Below are 16,655 nucleotides of genomic sequence, written 5' to 3'. Positions count from 1 at the left end.
ACAGATGGTAATGCAGCTCGGTGTCAGCGAGCATTCACCATAGAAAAATGGCTTGTAAAATACGAATATGCAGGTCCAATAATAGTAATAATAATAATTTTCATTTTTATGTCATTTAAAAATCCTTTCAGAAATATGCTTGAAAGATTACATATTCACACACTTAAAATCTGAAAGTTTAAAAATAACACTATATATATATATATATATATATATATATATATATATATATATATATATATATATATATATATATATATATATATATATATATATATATATGAATAAAATGTGATAGTGTTATTTTTCGAAGTAAACTTTCAGATTTTTTTTACTACCCATCTCTGTATATATATATATATATATATATATATATATATATATATATATATATATATATATATATATATACACACACACACACACAGAGAGCTGGGTAGTAATGTAATCTGGATTACATCATCAGATCAAGTACTTGTAATTAATGTAAACCACTTTTTAAAATCTACAATTACTTTTTATTACATGATTACATATTATTTACACAATGGCAGTAAGTTGTTCACAATTCATTGATTCTCCTAATTTTTCATTGATTCTCCTAATTTTTCATATTTTTAAAGTTTATATTTTTTTCATAATAAACCTGCCGCTTATATATATTCGTAATTCTTTGAGTTTTCCAGCAGTGAGGGGGAAATATAGATGAAATATAGATGAATATATATGAAATACAGATTATATATATATATATATATATATATATATATATATATATATATATATATATATATATATATATATATATATATATATACAGTACAGTCCAAAAGTTTGGAACCACTAAGATTTTTAATTTTTTAAAAGAAGTTTCGTCTGCTCACGAAAGGCTACATTTATTTAATTAAAAATACAGTAAAAACAGTAATATTGTGAAATATTATTACAATTTAAAATAACTGTTTTCTATTTGAATATATTTCACAAAGTAATTTATTCCTGTGATGCAAAGCTGAATTTTCAGCATCATTACTCCAGTCTTCAGTGTCACATGATCCTTCAGAAATCATTCTAAAATGATGATCTGCTGCTCAAGAAACATTTAATGTGTACAATTGTACAAAATATTTGTGTACATTATTTTTTTTCAGGATTATTTGATGAATAGAAAGTTCAAAAGAACAGTGTTTATCTGAAATCTAATCTTTTGTAACATTATAAATGTCTTTACTGCCACTTTTGACTGATTTAATGCATCCTTGCTGAATAAAAGTATTAATTTCTTTAATTTCTTTTCAAAAAAATAAAAATAAAAATTCTTACTGACCCCAAAATTTTGAACGGTAGTGTATAATGCTACAGAAGCTTTGTATTTCAGATAAATGCTGTTCTTTTGAACTTTCTATTCATCAAGGAATCCTGAAAAAAAAGTACACAACTGTTTTCTGTTATGATATGCTGGTGTAGAGATGAGGCTGATACGGATTTCCACAATGAACATAGAACTTTAATAAAACAAAGGTAAGGAACGCCAACATATACAGTAAACAACATTCAGAACGGACAAGGAGTGAAGGGAGTGAGTGTCATATAAAGGGAGTGCTAACAATAGAGTCCTAGGTGCAGGTGATCCGTGATGATAGGGAGATGACGAGGGAAGTGGGTGCAGGTGTGGAGAACAGGAGGATATTGGGAAATGGAGTCTAGGAGAACAAGGGATCTGTGACAGTACTCCCCCCTCCCGGTAGGCGCGACCTCGCGCCGTAGATGGAGACACCGGGAGGGGGGGCGGGCGCCCTGGAGACCTCATGCAGGAGCAGGGAGAGGAGCGGACAGGAACGGAGGTCTCCAGGGCGGATCCATGAACCATGGCGGGTCTGGAGCCGTGGGCAGCCATGGAGGGTCAGGTGCAGCGGGCAGCCATGGAGGGTCAGGTGCAGCGGGCTGCCATGGAGGGTCAGGTGCAGCGGGCTGCCATGGAGGGTCAGGTGCAGCGGGCTGCCATGGAGGGTCAGGTGCAGCGGGCTGCCATGGAGGGTCAGGTGCAGCGGGCTGCCATGGAGGGTCAGGTGCAGCGGGCTGCCATGGAGGGTCAGGTGCAGCGGGCTGCCATGGAGGGTCAGGTGCAGCGGGCTGCCATGGAGGGTCAGGAGCCCCGGCGGGCTCTGGTGCTTCCGAACCCCCGCCCAGGAGTTCCCCACCCACAGGTACCGGAACGGGTACTAGGCCCCCCCCCAAAAAATACATGGGGAATTTAAGGCAAGTCTTTAAAAGTCTGAGGAAGGGATTGTTTCTGTGGGCAGGAGTGGGCCTTAGGGCGGTGGAGCATGGAGAACTTTGCTCGGCGGCGGAGACTGGAGAGCTTTGCTCGGCGGCGGAGGCTGGAGCGGCAGGCTCGGCGGCGGCGGCTGGAGCGGCAGGCTCGGCGGCGGCGGCTGGAGCGGCAGGCTCGGCGGCGGCGGCTGGAGCTGAGGGCTCGGCGGCGGCGGCTGGAGCTGAGGGCTCGGCGGCGGCGACTGGAGCTGAGGCTCGGCGGCGGCGGCTGGAGCTGAGGGCTCGGCGGCGGCGGCTGGAGCTGAGGGCTCGGCGGCGGCGGCTGGAGCTGAGGGCTCGGCGGCGGCGGCTGGAGCTGAGGGCTCGGCGGCGGCGGCTGGAGCTGAGGGCTCGGCGGCGGCGACTGGAGCTCAGGGCTCGGCGGCGGCGGCTGGAGCTGAGGGCTCGTAGGCGGCGGCTGGAGCTGAGGGCTCGTAGGCGGCGGCTGGAGCTGAGGGCTCGTAGGCGGCGGCTGGAGCTGAGGGCTCGTAGGCGTCGGCTGGAGCTGAGGGCTCGTAGGCGTCGGAGACTGGAGAACTTTGCTCGGCGGCGGAGACTGGAGAACTTGGCTCGGCGGCGGAGACTGGAGAACTTGGCTCGGCGGCGGAGACTGGAGAACTTGGCTCGGCGGCGGAGACTGGAGAACTTGGCTCGGCGGCGGAGACTGGAGAACTTGGCTCGGCGGCGGAGACTGGAGAACTTGGCTCGGCGGCGGAGACTGGAGAACTTGGCTCGGCGGCGGAGACTGGAGAACTTGGCTCGGCGGCGGAGACTGGAGAACTTGGCTCGGCGGCGGAGACTGGAGAACTTGGCTCGGCGGCGGAGACTGGAGAACTTGGCTCGGCGGCGGAGACTGGAGAACTTGGCTCGGCGGCGGAGACTGGAGAACTTGGCTCGGCGGCGGAGACTGGAGAACTTGGCTCGGCGGCGGAGACTGGAGAACTTGGCTCGGCGGCGGAGACTGGAGAACTTGGCTCGGCGGCGGAGACTGGAGAACTTGGCTCGGCGGCGGAGACTGGAGAACTTGGCTCGGCGGCGGAGACTGGAGAACTTGGCTCGGCGGCGGAGACTGGAGAACTTGGCTCGGCGGCGGAGACTGGAGAACTTGGCTCGGAGGAGACTGGAGAACTTGGCTCGGAGGAGACTGGAGAACTTGGCTCGGCGGAGACTGGGGTTGAGGGCCATTTCATCCCCTCAAATACAATTAAAATCCCCACAGGCACTGGAGCTGGCTCTGTGGGGACTGGAGCTGGCTCTGGAGATACTGGAGCGGGCTCTGGAGACACTGGAGCGGGCTCTGGAGATACTGGAGCGGGCTCTGGAGATACTGGAGCGGGCTCTGGAGATACTGGAGCGGGCTCTGGAGATACTGGAGCGGGCTCTGGAGATACTGGAGCGGGCTCTGGAGACACTGGAGCGGGCTCTGGAGACACTGGAGCGGGCTCTGGAGACACTGGAGCGGGCTCTGGAGATACTGGAGCGGGCTCTGGAGACACTGGAGCGGGCTCTGGAGACACTGGAGCGGGCTCTGGAGACACTGGAGCGGGCTCTGGAGACATTGGGGCCGCTTTCTTCCTCCTCCTCCGCTTACTGGGCCCAGTAGCGGAATATGGGTCCAGCCTGGGGCAGGCAGGGAGTTCGCTGGAGCGGTATGCGGAGGAAGCCGGAGGTTGACTGACTGGCCCGGCCAACCGTGTTTCTGGATGGACCGGACGACAACACTGATCCTGAACCTCTTCTACTAAGAAATTGGAGCCATTCAACCACAAAATTAAATTGATAGTGTCGCTTAAGGAGAAACAAAAAACAGGTTCATCAAAACGGATAGTGTCGTCATCCAATCCATCCAAAAACAAGGAGATCAACTGAGCATCAGGCCAGTCAGACAAGAAAGCAAGCTCCACGAACTCCTCCACATACCTCTCCAGCGAACGTCCTACCTGCAGGAGCCCGATAATGCGTTCGCTGGCTGTTAGAAGAGTGAGAGGCGCTGGAGGAGCAGGAGCCAGGGAGCTGGTGGAAGTCTCCATTTTTTTTTTTGTGGAAAATCCGGTCGGTTTAGTTCCGTTCTTCTGTTATGATATGCTGGTGTAGAGATGAGGCTGATACGGATTTCCACAATGAACATAGAACTTTAATAAAACAAAGGTAAGGAACGCCAACATATACAGTAAACAACATTCAGAACGGACAAGGAGTGAAGGGAGTGAGTGTCATATAAAGGGAGTGCTAACAATAGAGTCCTAGGTGCAGGTGATCCGTGATGATAGGGAGATGACGAGGGAAGTGGGTGCAGGTGTGGAGAACAGGAGGATATTGGGAAATGGAGTCTAGGAGAACAAGGGATCTGTGACATTTTCAACATTGAAAATAATCATAAATGTTTCTTGAGCAGCAGATCAGTATATTAGAATGATTTCTGAAGGATCATGTGACACTAAAGACTGGCGAAATGATGCTGAAAATTCAGCTTTGCCATCACAGGAATAAATTACTTTGTCAAATATATTTAAATAGTACACAGTTATTTTAAATTCACAATATTACTGTTTTTACTGTATTTTTAATTAAATAAATGTAGCCTTGGTGAGCAGACGAAACTTCTTTTAAAAACATTAAAAATCTTAGTGGTTCCAAACTTTTGGACTGTACTGTATATATATTAAATATAGATGAAATAATTATAATAATAATATAGCTACATTTTACATTTACATTTAGTCATTTAGCAGACGCTTTTATCCAAAGCGACTTACAAATGAGAGTAGTAGAATCAATTAAATCAACATGAGAACAACAGTGTGTAAGTGCTGAGTGAAGTCACAGTTATGTCAGTAAAGTGCTCATAGCGAATTTTTTTTTTTTTTTTTTTTTTTTTTTAAATAAATAAATACACAGATAGGAGAAGAATATTAGTCAAGGTAAGTGCTACTACTACTGGGTCAAGTGCTGACGAAAAAGATACGTCTTTAGCATTTTTTTGAAAATGGCTAGAGACTCGGCTGCTCGGATAGAGCGTGGTAGGTCATTCCACCAGCCAGGAACAGTCCCGGAGAAGGTCCGTGAGAGTGATTTTGTGCCCCTATGTGATGGCACCACAAGGCGCCGTTCACTTGCAGAACGCAGGTTTCTGGAGGGCGCGTAAGTCTGAAGTAGTGAGTTAAGGCATAGCGGTGCAGAGCCAGCTGTCGTTCTGTAAGCAAACATCAGAGCCTTGAATTGGATGCGAGCAGCTACTGGCAGCCAGTGCAGACTGATGAAGAGAGGAGTGACGTGCGCTCTCTTCGGTTCGTTGAAGACCAGTCTTGCTGCAGCATTTTGGATCAGTTGTAGAGGCTTGATAGTGCATGCTGGAAGGCCAGCCAAGAGAGCATTACAGTAGTCCAGTCTGGATAGAACAAGAGCTTGGACAAGAATTTGTGTGGAATGTTCAGATAGGAAGGGTCTAATCTTCCTGATGTTGTACAAGGCAAATCTGCAGGACCGGGTCGTTGCTGCAACATGATCTGTGAAGGTTAGACCAGCATCCATCACCACTCCAAGGTTTCTGGCTTTCCTGGAAGGAGTGATGGTTGAAGACCCAAGTTGAACTGAAAGGTTGTGATGAAGTGTTGGGTTTGCACCGATCACAAGCAGTTCCATTTTTGCAAGGTTGAGTTGGAGGTGGTGGTCCTTCATCCAGGCAGAAATGGCTGTCAGGCAGGCTGTGATGCGACCAGCAACCGTCGGATCATCTGGTTGGAATGAGAGGTAGAGTTGTGTGTCATCAGCATAACAGTGATGGGAGAAACCATGATCCTGAATGACCGATCCTAGTGATGACGTGTAGATGGAGAAGAGAAGTGGACCAAGCACAGAGCCCTGAGGTACCCCAGTAGCAAGATGATGTGACTTGGACACCTCACCTCTCCAAGATACCCTGAAGGACCTACCTGAGAGGTAAGACTCGAACCACTGGAGCGCGGTTCCCGTGATGCCCTTCGACATGAGTGTAGACAGGAGGATCTGGTGGTTCACTGTGTCAAAGGCAGCAGACAGGTCCAGCAAGATGAGTACTGATGATTTTGAAGATGCTCGTGCCAGTCTCAGGGCTTCAGTGACTGAGAGCAGGGCAGTCTCAGTAGAGTGGCCACTCTTGAAACCAGACTGGTGGTTGTCAAGGAGGTTGTTCTGTGAGAGATAAGTAGACAGTTGGTTGAATACAACTCTCTCAAGTGTCTTAGCAATGAAAGGAAGAAGGGATACTGGTCTGTAGTTTTCTAAAAGAGCTGGATTCAGAGTGGGTTTCTTAAGCAGTGGGGTAATCCTAGCCTGCTTAAAAGCTGTGGGAAATGTTCCAGTGTGAAGGAGGAATTGATAATGTGAGTGAGTGCAGGTAGAATTGAGGAGGAGATGGCCTGAAGAAGAGGAGTGGGGATAGGGTCTAGCGGACAGGTAGTAGGGTGATTGGAAAGAATGAGTTTGGAAACATCTGCCTCAGAAAGCATGGAGAAGGAGGGGAGAATTTGTGTGTTTTCAATTAAGATGTTCTTGTCAGTGTGTGGTGTGGAGAATTGGCCGCTGATGGTTGTTATTTTATGTGTGAAGAAAGGGTCAAAGTCATCAGCTGTAAGAACTGATGTGGGAGGGAGGGGAGGAGGGCAAAGAAGAGAAGAGAAGGTTTTGAAAAGTGTTCGGGAGTCATTTGAGTTGTTAATTTTAGTGTGATAGTAGGAGGTTTTAGCATTGGTGACATTAGTAGAGAAAGAAGAAAGGAGTGACTGATATAAGCTAAGGTCAGTAGTATTTTTAGATTTGCGCCACTTCCTCTCTGCAGCCCTGAGTCTAGACCGATGCTCACGGAGAACATCAGAGAGCCAGGGCGCAGAGGGGTGGCGCGGGCTGTTATGGTTAAGAGGGGGCAGAAATCATCTAAGCAGGATGATAGAGTGGTGCAGAGAGTGTCAGTAGCAGTGTTAGTGTCCATTGATGAGAATTGGTTAGCGGGAGGAAGTGTGGATGAGACCGAAGAGGATAGATGAGATGGTGAGAGGGAGCGTAGGTTTCGGCGAAAAGTGACGTGTGGTGGGGTGTGTGATGAGTTGGGGGTCAGGTTGAGTGTGAAAGTAATGAGAAAGTGGTCTGAGGTGTGTAGTGGAGTAACCAGTGTATTGTCGGTGGAGCCACAGCGTGTGTAGATGAGGTCCAATTGGTTACCTGATTTGTGGGTAGCTGAGGTAGCCACTCGCTTGGAGATCAAATGAGGCAAGCAGCGTGTGGAAGTCAGCAGCCTGAGGTTTGTCTAGATGGATGTTGAAGTCACCAAGTACTAGCAGAGGAGTGCCATCCTCAGGGAAGGATGAGAGTAACACATCCAACTCCTCCAAGAAGTTACCTAGCTGACCTGGGGGACGATAGACAACTACAACATGAATTTTGGTAGGGTAGGTGATGGTAATTGCATGTGATTCAAATGAGCCATTTTCAGAGAGAGATGGTAAAGGATTGAACTTCCATTCATTGGACATAAGCAAACCAGTACCACCACCCCTCCCAATCTGGCGTGAGGTGTAAATATAGCTGCAAGCAGCAATGACGGGCCCAAGCCCCGGCACGCACCACCACCACCCCGGTAGCTTCAGGGCAACTGTGCATGATGGGCAATATGCATTTAAAGCGAGTAAATATAAAAAGACTTTGTAAAAGTCATTTGAATACACCACAGTTACTGCAGCCAGCTGGTGCCACTATGACCGTGTACTACAACAGCCACATCCATGAGATCATTTAAATTTAGAAAAAACTGCATGTGACATGTTGTCATAGGTCAGCTTCAAGTAAATGTAGATTTATCAATTTGCATCACAACATTTTTTTACTTCTAGAAATATTTATGTTAAGGTTATTTTATATTTTATTAACCTAATAAATGAACTAATTATATACAACTATTTTGTCAAGGGACCATAAATGAACTTGTTATGCATTTATTTTGTTTTTCAAACTGATATTAAAAGGCCTAAGATATTTCTTATCCTGTATGTAGGCAACTACAGACCGCAATGAAAGGGTTAAATAAATGTACCAAATACCAGATGTATTTATCTTAAATTATGTTTTTCATTTTTATTATTTTACTTTATGTTTTAAGTGCACTATTAATGAACTGGTTCTATGCCATTTATTTATTTATTTATTTATTTATTTATTTTTCATTCAAACAGAGAAAAACACTAAGGCCGTGTGTCCACCTAAGCATTTTTTCCAGCTGCTAGCGTACTTTTTCAATTGTTTTCAATGGGAGCGCCGCGTTTTTTAAACGCCAGGAGTGTAACGTGGCGCTGAACGTCTTTTTCACGCTCAAGCGCTGAGAGCTGGGCGTTTTTTACTGGTCGCTCGAGTTGAAGAACGTTTAACTTTGAGTAAAACGCTGCGCTCATCACTGTCACTTTTTAGCCAGCCGTCCAATCAGAGTGGAGGAGGGGCGGGACAAATACTACACCGGCCAACTGTCACATTCTTGCTGTACAGCGACATCAACAAACAGAAACAAAATGGATGAGAAATTAATATTGCTGCTCTCCAAACATACATAGAAAGTAATTTCACATTGTGTTTACATTTTTAGCCTGAAACAAATTAAAAATCAGTTATAAGTAACAGTGACGCGGATGTTCCGTATCATAGCAACAAAGCGTCTCAACGGAAAAAAACGCTGCGCTGCAGAAGCGCTCACAGACGGGCGTTTTAAGCAGAGCGCCTAGCGTTTTCAGCTGGCTAAAAACGCTCTGGTGGACACACGGCCTAAGAGATTTCTTATCCTGTAATACAGGCAGAATTGAAATGAAAGGGTTAAACTCTAAATTATCAAGAGAGTAAAATAGACTCACACAAACACACAGGGAACTAAAGATCAGTTGTAAATGTTTTACCAGGCAGTTAAGCCAGAAACTTTTTACATTTTGTCAGAAAATAACTCAGGATCCTGCAGTTTATTTAGAAACAGAGAAATATTTAAGCAAAATGGTCAGAGTCGTGGGTAGTGGGGAGTGTCGTCTGCTGACAGATAGTCCAATGAGAAACAAACGGCACAGGGAACTGGAACAAAACAAAACAGGAAAAACAGCAGGCATGAGCACCAATGATCTGACAAAAGGCAAGAGCAAACACACCACATAAAGGCAGAACTGATGAGCTTCAGGTGTGCTGAGCAAGACAAGCAGAATGAACACACAGACCTGCAAACCATGACCACTGTTTTTTAAACAAAAATTAAATCCAAACTGTGACAGAAAGTTGTTTTTTTATAATGTCTAAACATATATCCAAATGCAATCCCTGATAAAAGGATTATGTCTGAACAATTTTTATCAGTTTCAACATTATGTTTTCAGCAAAAAGAATTTTCTCAACCTTGCTAAAAAATACCTATGCTGTCATCTAGTGGTTACACTAAATATTAAATATGTTAAAAAATATTAAATATTTTAACATATTGAAAAAGTAAAATAAAATGTTTATTTCTAATATCTGTATTATTTTATATAGCAATAAATGGTGTATAATATATTGTTTAGAAGATATGAGACTCTTCCTGTTACCATTTTCATCATTATTTTAATCCCTCAATATGGCAACACCGTTTGAGATATCTAATATCCCTTCACAATACAGCATCCTCAATGTGTTGACTTCATGCTGACTGAGTTTGCTTGCGATCGGATGAATTCCCTTAAGCTAGGGACACACTTATCGACTAGCTGAAACATTTTAAGACTGAACTCAACACACTATATGATTTTAAATGCTGACTATAAACACCGACTGAACGTAACTTGCTCTGACTCGGCACGTTGTGATGTTTCATACTGTAGAAAACCATCCAAACCATTTCAGGTGATTCAATGTATCTTTTCTTCCTTCAGAACGAGTGAAGGAGACGCACTCAATGAAAATGACACAGCAGAAATAACAGCAGAAATGCAGCCGTTACCCCGGTAACCCCATAAACAAAGCAGTTGCTAATCTGTTTCTGAACAATATTTGAATGTTTTAAACAGCCATTCAGATTTTTGTATTTGCAATGGTGTTCATCTCAGCACTAAATACTTAGAAACATAATAGGCTATTTATTTTCAAATTTAAACATTTTAACATTTTAATCTGGACTACAGCATGCCCTAGATACTGATTGAAAATGATTATTTATGTGTGACCTTGTGTGAACTCTTCATACAGGCCTCTGTTAAACTTGTTTGGGGTCACACTATGCAACAAAACCCCTGCTGTCAAAAATCGTGTGTGTTTTGTGCAATCAAAATGGTGATTGCATATTCAAATGAATAATTATCCCATGCTTTATAGGTCACTGACAAATAAAATAATTTATTAGATGAATTTTAATATATTTGTGACTGTGAAAATGTTTCATGCAAAAAGAATTGATAAAACCAAACTCCATGAAACTGATATTCAAGCTCTGCAACTATGATGTCACAAAGACATTCTAGAACTCTGCTGAGCATTGGGTCGCCACAAAGACACAAACCTGAGATTACTTTGATCAGAGTTTGGAGGTGAGAAGACGAAATATGTTTAAAGACCAACATCAGAGAGAACATGGAGTACACTAACATTAGTGAAACAGTGTTTAATTTGTTTGATGAAGCACGTTTCCAGGGCGAACACACTGACGTGATCATCAGGGCAGATGGCGCAGAATTTCAAGCGCACAAGATCATCTTGTCTGCCTTCAGCCCTTACTTTAGGTGAGGAGACGCATTTGAACTGCAATTGTGTGCAAATTACCAAGAAATAATTATAATTACATACATAATTTCCACTGCCAGCATCATGTTGAAATTGCCTTAGCGGTCCAAATATATAAATGCATGAAAATGAATTTTGTTCACAGGGCTCTTTTCTCCAACAACTGGAACAGCACAGAAAAACAATTTTATGAAATTCCAGGAATGTCCCAAGACTCCCTGTCTCAGATTATTCAATTCGCATACACAGGATCTGCACTCATTTCAGAAGAAAATGTGACAGAGCTCTTGGTGGCGGCTGATCAGTTTTTGGTGTCGGGTCTTGTTGATGCTTGCTGCCAGTTCCTGGAGGAACATTTGTGCCCAGAGAACTGCATTGGCATCTGCAGGTTTACAGAGGACTTTTTTTCCTGCTCAAAGCTCCACCATAAAGCAATGCACTACATCCTGCAGAACTTTGAGGAGGTTCTGCTCGAACCTGAGGAGTTCCTGGAGCTCTCGCTGGAACAACTTGAAGAAATCATTGGAAATGATGAGCTGAATGTTAAACAGGAGAAGGTGGTTTTTGAAGCAGTCCTCCAATGGATTAATTATGCACCTGAAAACAGGAAGCAAACCATTGCCGTGCTTCTGCCAAAGGTAAAACAGAGAGTTTCAAATATCAAATAACTCTTCAATCAAGATACATTTTCTGCTATAATTTTATTTAAAATTGTAGTAATTTTGTTTTGTCGTTTTGTCATTTATATTAATTTGGTATCACTTTGGGGAACACATATTCTCTAATAACTACAACTTTTGCCTCAATAAACTCTTAATTTACTGCTTAATAATAGTTAGGTAGTTGTTGTAGTGTTTAAGTTTAGGTATGGTGTAGGATTTTGGGATGTAGAATAAGGTCATGCAGAATAAAGCATTAATATGTGCTTTATAAGTACTAATAAACAGCTAAAATGCATGCTAATAAGCAACCAGTTAAAAGTGAGAATTATTCCCCATACTAAAGTGTTAACATAATTTTTTGTTTAATTGTGTCTATAATTTGTATCTCATTTTATTTCATACATCAGACTAAATGAAAATGAGAAATGGTGTTTTGTCAATTAGTTTAAGTTTTATTTAAGTTAAAGTTTATTTTTATTTTATTTTAGGGTTTTAGTTTTAGTTTAACTACAATAATCCTGGCATGGGGTAAGAAAATATTCTTAATTCAAATGGCAAACAAGTTTGTTTTTCTTCCACCTCTGACAGATATTTTTCTTTTTTTAAGCATAAACTCGCTTAAAGGATTAGTTCACTTTAAAATGAAAATTACCCCAAGATTTACTCACGCTCAAGCCATCCTAGGTGTATATGACTTTCTTCTTTCTGATGAACACAATCAGAGTTATATTAAAAAATATCCTGACGCATCTGAGCTTTAAAATGGTAGTAAATGGGACCAACGAGTATAAGCTGAAGAAAGTCCATCCATCCATCCATCCATCCATCCATCCATCCATCCATCCATCCATCCATCCATCCATCCATCCATCCATCCATTCATCCATCCAAAACATACGTCCGGGGGGTTAATAAAGGCCTTCTAAAGCAAAGCGATGCATTTGTGTAAGAAAAATATGCATATTTAACAAGTTATAAAGTAAAATATCTAACCTCTGCCAGACCACTTTCCATATTCAACTTACAAAGAAAGTTTAACGCCTCTTCCAGTTCACAATGCTTTCACTACGTCCTACACCTTTCGTATTCAACTTACAGAAAAAGCTTTTTTCATAAATTGAATATGGAAGGTGGTCTTGCAGAAGCTAGATATTTTACTTTATAACTTATAGCTTGGACGCGTCAGGATATTTATTAATATAACTCTGACTGTGATCATCAGAAAGAAGAAAGACATATACACCTAGGATGGCTTGAGGGTGAGTAAAGCTTGGGATAATTTTCATTTTAAAGTGAACTAATCCTTACATTTTAATACATTTTACAGAACACAAGATTTAACATCTTAAGAAATTTTGCAAAATAGCCTTGCAACAGTCTAGCAGCTCTGAAAGTATAAACTCTCCCTTCACTGTGCTTCAGGTTCGATTGGGGTTGATGCCATCAGACTACTTCATCAATAATGTGAAGAACAATCCACTGGTGATGGAGAATGAAGCCTGCAAGCCTGTTATCATCGATGCAATGAAGACTATGTTTGACCTCAGCATGGATGAATCCACCAACCAAGAGCTCATACATCAACTGACACGCCCACGTCTGCCCTCAGAGATCCTATTGGCCATCGGAGGATGGAGCGGTGGCAATCCCACAAATGAGATTGAGGCATATGATGTGAAGGCGGACCGCTGGGTCAGTGTAAGTCAAGACGATGAGCGTCCCAGAGCCTATCATGGTACAGCGGTCCTGGAGGAGTTTGTTTATTGTGTTGGTGGTTATGATGGTGTGGAGTATTTCAACAGCGTGAGGAAATGGAATCTCATCACTCAAACATTTCATGAGGTGAGTAATGTTGTAGGTCAATGTGTAACTTTAATTCAGCTTCCTTTACAAAATAGTACCATTGTACAGTCACGGTGTCAGATTTTACTTTGATATTGTCATGGACCATAGTACTGAATAATGGTTCTCCAAATACTATTAAAAAAATTGTGTTAATACCATTGTAATTTTTGCAACTGATAGGACAGAACTAATGTGATGGTCTATTGATGTGTGTTTGGACATTGATGTAAAGTATCTGATGTGTTGCAGGTGGCCCCCATGCATGAACGCCGATGCTATGTAAGTGTGGCTGTTCTGGATGGGCTCATATATGCAATTGGTGGTTTTGATAGATATCAAAGGCTTAAAACAGCAGAGTGTTATGATCCAAACACCAATCAGTGGACACTGACAGCACCCATGAATGAACGGAGGAGTGACGCCAGCGCCACCTCACTGCAGGGCAGGGTAAGGACACTCACCCATGACTCCACACTCTTCTGCTGGAGACTCTTAATTCCTGTAAAGCAGAAGGAGCATGATAATAGTGTAAATAAGAAAACAGGAATATTATATAAAATATGTTGAGTGTGGTAAACAGTTTTTTTCTGAAAAATCTGTGATAATTGTGCACAAACATCATGTATGTTATGTTTGTGTGTGTTTGTCAGGTTTATATCTGTGGTGGTTTTACTGGGATCGAGTGTCTCTCTTCTGCTGAGAGTTATAACCCAGAAACAGATCAGTGGACTCTCATCTCTCCCATGAGAAGCCGCCGCAGTGGTGTCGGTGTGATCGCTTACGGAGATCTAGTGTATGCTGTGAGTATTAAACACGCATATCAGTGTTATGTAAAATTGACATTCTATTATAGTTTTTATATTTGAATATATATTTAATGTTTTTGATTAGTTTTATTTTATATTTTTAATTATATTTTAAATAATATTTGTATTAATGTAATTTTATGTTTTTGTAATTTCTGTCATAGTTTTATATATTATAATCTGTGAAAGTTTATATATATATATATATATATATATATATATATATATATATATATATATATATATATATATATATATATTTTTTTTTTTTTTTTTTTTTTTAATGTAATTATGTTGTGTTTTGTCATTTTCATTAGTTATATAGTTTTTATTGATTAAAAATATGTTCAAAGTTTAAAATAAATAAGTCAATAATTTATTAAAGTTAATTAGTTAAAGTTTATTTTATTTCAGTTAACTGCATTGTAAAAAAGAATTGTTGGTTTAACTTAAAAAAGTAAGTTACCTGGTTGCATTAAAATTTTAAGTTAATTGAAAATAAAAATTTGATTTAATACAACGAAGGCAATTGGGTTAATGTACAGAAACTCTGAATATTATGTTATCTGAACTACATTAATTATCTAAGCTGATTTGACAAAGGAAAAGATTTTATGACAACAAATCATGAAAATAATTTTTTACAGTGTGAATGTTTTTTTATGGATTTAGTTTATAATAACCCTGACACAAATATAGAAATATGGAACAATCACAGTTTAAAGGTTGCAAATGTGTAAATAGCATGCATGGATGTGCATAAAAATGCACAGAATACATAATAAAAAAATGTGTTTATTTAAAGGTTGGTGGTTATGATGGTGCCAGTCGTTTGCGGAGTGTGGAGGCCTACAACCCGCTGACTGACATCTGGCGTGATGTTGCAGCAATGTACAACCCACGCAGCAACTTTGGCATTGAGGTGAGGTGTGGACTATTAATATCTGTTGTTATAGTGTTGCATCTAACTAAGATTTATTCATGTAAAGTTAAACATGATTTATTTTCCTTTTACCTTCCTCAAAATCCAGGTAGTTGATGGTCAGTTGTTTGCTGTCGGAGGCTTTAATGGAATTGGCACCACCTGTGATGTAGAGTCCTACGATGAGAAGACAGATGAATGGTAACTTCCACAAACACTAAATCATTTCAGACTGCATTAGATATCTATAAGTCTATAAGAATTATGTAGGCTATACTCACTGCATCTGTTTTCTCCACAGGTTTGATGCAAATGAAATGACCATTTACCGCAGTGCTCTGAGTTGTTGTGTAGTATCAGGATTGCCTAACATGGCAGAGTATGCTGCCCTACGAGACGCCGTACAGACACAAGAGTCTGACAGTGAATGATCTCCTTCTAGCAGATCTGACAGTCTGGTTACAAAAGGAGTGTCATGTTTCCTGAATAAATGCATTCAAAAAAAGAGTCTGTATTCTAAATGTTAAACTTCCTCTCAGGTGTAGTGTTGTTCATTAAAAAGACTTTAGGTTCAAATCTCGCAAGGGATCTCTGGAGCTCAACTAACCAACATCTAATATTGAGAATTCTGTTTACTGAGTAAACTATTTATTGCTTTTACTGTCATTACTGGTCTTTCAGGGTGGCCGGTCAATGTGTCTTGGTCTGTTTTATGATTATAGATTGTGTATGATTGATTTAACTCATAAACAGTCTCTGTGAGAAGCATTGATTATGTGGCGTTTTAGGCATAATCTACACATGGAAATATAACTTTTGTGTTACATTAAAAAGTTGAGCCTACAATCATTTTTGCAGTGTCATTATTGACTTCTGAAAATAATAATAATTAATATAGCTGCAAGCAGCGATGGCGGGCCCAAGCCTGCAAAACCCGGTGGCTTCAGGGCAACTGTGAACAGTGGGCAATATGCATTTAAAACCTCCCTGAACTATCGTTTGTGCAACAGTCTTATGCTCCAAAAGCATGCTTTCATTAAATTTCAATATGTGTGGTATAAAAAATAAATTAATAAATACAGCCAAATCACAGAACCTGGAAAGACCTGGAAAGTCTCAGGTAATAGTAAGGTACATGTCTAAATTTTTCTGCTCACTTATGCAAGTTTATTTTAAACAGCCACTTTTATAGACCCCTTAAAAGTTTGTAAACATTGCAACGTTTCCTGGTGGGCGGGGCTTAGCTGGAGGCAAAAAGAGGCACTGGACGCAATGTTGACAAGCGTAAGCTAGCATGTTTTAGAAGGGATTTATTAAACAAGGATGCAGAAGAAGGTTCAGAACTGTCCGAATATGTAC

At 41.4% G+C, this 16,655-nt stretch overlaps 1 protein-coding gene across 1 annotated transcript; it reads left to right on the top strand.

The window, feature by feature from the left end:
- The first annotated feature begins 10,908 nt into the window (after positions 1 to 10,908).
- Positions 10,909 to 15,727, top strand: LOC137019999 (kelch-like protein 10). Its single transcript, XM_067385173.1, has 8 exons — positions 10,909 to 11,060; positions 11,207 to 11,699; positions 13,146 to 13,565; positions 13,818 to 14,015; positions 14,219 to 14,368; positions 15,180 to 15,296; positions 15,406 to 15,497; positions 15,598 to 15,727. Exons 1-8 carry the CDS (start codon positions 10,912 to 10,914, stop codon positions 15,725 to 15,727), a joined length of 1,749 nt encoding a protein of 582 aa, XP_067241274.1. The 5' UTR covers positions 10,909 to 10,911.
- Positions 15,728 to 16,655: the final 928 nt, after the last annotated feature.

Source organism: Chanodichthys erythropterus, chromosome 5 (assembly GCF_024489055.1).
Source record: "Chanodichthys erythropterus isolate Z2021 chromosome 5, ASM2448905v1, whole genome shotgun sequence".
Classification (NCBI taxonomy): Eukaryota; Metazoa; Chordata; class Actinopteri; order Cypriniformes; family Xenocyprididae; genus Chanodichthys; species Chanodichthys erythropterus.
This window is presented reverse-complemented; position numbering and strand designations above follow the sequence as displayed.

Excerpts from the sequence above, each read along its gene's own strand:
- LOC137019999 (XM_067385173.1), top strand. The coding sequence starts at position 10,912 with ATGGAGTACACTAACATTAGTGAAACAGTGTTTAATTTGTTTGATGAA. Across the intron at positions 11,700-13,145 it reads TTGCCGTGCTTCTGCCAAAG|GTTCGATTGGGGTTGATGCC; the intron begins GTAAAACAGAGA and ends ACTGTGCTTCAG. Across the intron at positions 15,297-15,405 it reads GCAGCAACTTTGGCATTGAG|GTAGTTGATGGTCAGTTGTT; the intron begins GTGAGGTGTGGA and ends CTCAAAATCCAG.